General features: G+C 40.1%; 1 protein-coding gene across 6 annotated transcripts in view; it reads left to right on the forward strand.

The window, feature by feature from the left end:
- The window catches only part of LOC111872625 (pecanex-like protein 1), a 74,580-nt gene that overhangs the window by 6,140 nt on the left and 66,184 nt on the right, over positions 1-2,256 (forward strand). For all 6 annotated transcript variants that reach the window (XM_023866709.2, XM_023866729.2, XM_023866714.2 and 3 more), the window contains exon 3: positions 1,184-1,371. In XM_023866709.2, the coding sequence (XP_023722477.1) occupies positions 1,184-1,371 (188 nt within the window). The remainder of the gene's footprint in view (positions 1-1,183; positions 1,372-2,256) is intronic.

Here is a 2,256-nt window from a genome sequence, read left to right on the forward strand (position 1 = left end):
AAAGTTTTTATAACATTTTATACAATTTTATAAAAACTTTAGATTCCCAGGAAACTGCTGTGTTTGTGAAATGTTCTATTTTGTGTACTATGTATTGTAGCATATAAGTGTATGTACCTTACGTCTAAACAACTTATGTGATGGTGGTTTCCTATTTGTAGTGATGTTTGCCCTCTGAAGATGGTCCACAGAGACCGAAACGTGTAAGGGTGTTGAGTTTTCATGTAGTAAAAAACTTACAGGTCACACTGGACGGAGTGATTTATATTTGTAATGTTAGTGTGACGGACCAGAATGAAACAAATCAAAAAAATTGCCTCAAATGGTAATCCTTCGGATCTGCATTTAGGAGGTGCCTGGTTTGAACACCAGCTGGTGTACTGACCACCATGATTGAGGTGTTATGTTTTCTTCCTAGGTCCCTCTGGATGACAGCATCTCAAATTTGGCCATGACCACTTCTCTCAGTATCCTCTCCAGTTCATTCTTTGCCTGTCCTGCCATTCAGTGCTATATAGTCAGAGATACTGACAGCATTGTAACATAAAAACCATGATAAGAAATGAATGCAGGGGAAAGAAATACAGGAAATTTTATTAACAGGTGAACAAAGCTATGTTGTGTACCACATGAACACTGCCATCTGCAGGAAGTTATTTGTAAAACAAAAGTGAAAGATGGTCAAGTATGATTTGTTGTGGACAAACTGGCACTGGGGCAGGTTTTCTCTGAGTACTTCGGTTTCCCCTGCCAGTGTTCATTCCACCAAATTCTCCATCATCATAAACACCCGGGGCAGGTACAATAGGCCAATCAGTGGCCGCCGTGCCGAGTGGACCCAGCTGGACTCCATCCCAACTAGCGAAAAGTCAAAGATCAGACTTAGAAGGTTTTTAGATATTTATTTTTAAAAACGAAACCAAATGCCAAGCCTTTTAAAAATGGAATCAATGGGCTAATGTCCTAACAATAAAACCCAAAGCCTAACCTTGTGAACTTTTTGGAAGCAGATACTAATGTTAGACTTAGAGTCTTGTTTTTATTAACAGATTTTCAAGGTTGGCAGTGTGGTAGACAACATTGGGGTAAATTTTGAAGTTACTTCGGTCATCCATTAGTACATAAGTGACACAGAATAATTATGCTTTGGAACTGAGCAGTTACTGGTTTTGCTGGATTGCAGAGAGGAGGAAGGCATTGAACTGCAGGTGTTGAGTAGTAAGCGGTCAAGTGAGACTCCGCCTGTGGGTTGCAGTTCTCGCAATTCATACATTGAGCCTCAGCAGGGAGTTGGCACTGATGCAGACAGTATCAACTCCTCAGAATACCCAGTTGAAGATGTGACTTTCAAGAATGGAAGCAGCACCATAGGTAAGTTGTGGTTTGCTGTGCCAACTCATGTTTCACCCGGTCTCTGTATGCAAGCCCCAAGATAATGTATGTTCTTGAAGTAGGCTGAGATCACTTTGGCCCATACAGATTGCCCTTTCAGAGTACCCAGTCTCTTGACTGCCTTGGCTGCTTCTGATACAAGTTTATCCCTTCACCCTACTTGGTGTTTTATACTGCATTTTTTTCTTGTCCTCCCGACCCAGCCTGTTCCCTAAACATACAACTTCTGTTCATTTTTCCTTCACTTGACATGCATCCAGCGCTTTTCAGGGGCTTACTAAAGTACTGTTTCCTTTACTCCCATTGGCTGTCTCCAGATCCTCTTACAGACAGTTGTTACTCTGCCATTTGCTATCTCACAGTTCTTTTCATGCTTGGAGTGGCCTATATCAGACCTCATTTTCTGTGCATGGTTCACCTTGGTGCTTGCTTCTGGTTTCTTGCTGGCTTCCTCTTCAACCCTGAAGGTGGAGATGATTTGTTCCACTCAGACTTCAGGCTTTCTCTGAACTACATGGCATTGCAATCCAAAAGACTGTACTGTTGTTTCATGATTTTTTTATGTACGCCTGTTTTTATAAGCTACCATGATAACCAATTTAAATAGTAAATTGATATTTGTGAAAAACACAAAATTTTTCTAAACTTACTTCTCAGAAACAAGAAAAGGTAATTGTATCTTAGAAGATGGCATTAAAAGTTATGTTTCATTTATTCGTGATACTTGTCCGCTGTCTTAAGTACGTGGGTAGGCTGAAAAGTAATTCACACATGCTTGTAGAGCGTGAACAAAAATAAATAGCACGATCGGGCAAAAAGTACATTAAAGTACAATTCTTAAGTTTCAAAAGCATCTGTTTATTT

Source organism: Cryptotermes secundus, unplaced genomic scaffold, assembly GCF_002891405.2.
Source record: "Cryptotermes secundus unplaced genomic scaffold, Csec_1.0 scaffold1013, whole genome shotgun sequence".
NCBI lineage: Eukaryota > Metazoa > Arthropoda > Insecta > Blattodea > Kalotermitidae > Cryptotermes > Cryptotermes secundus.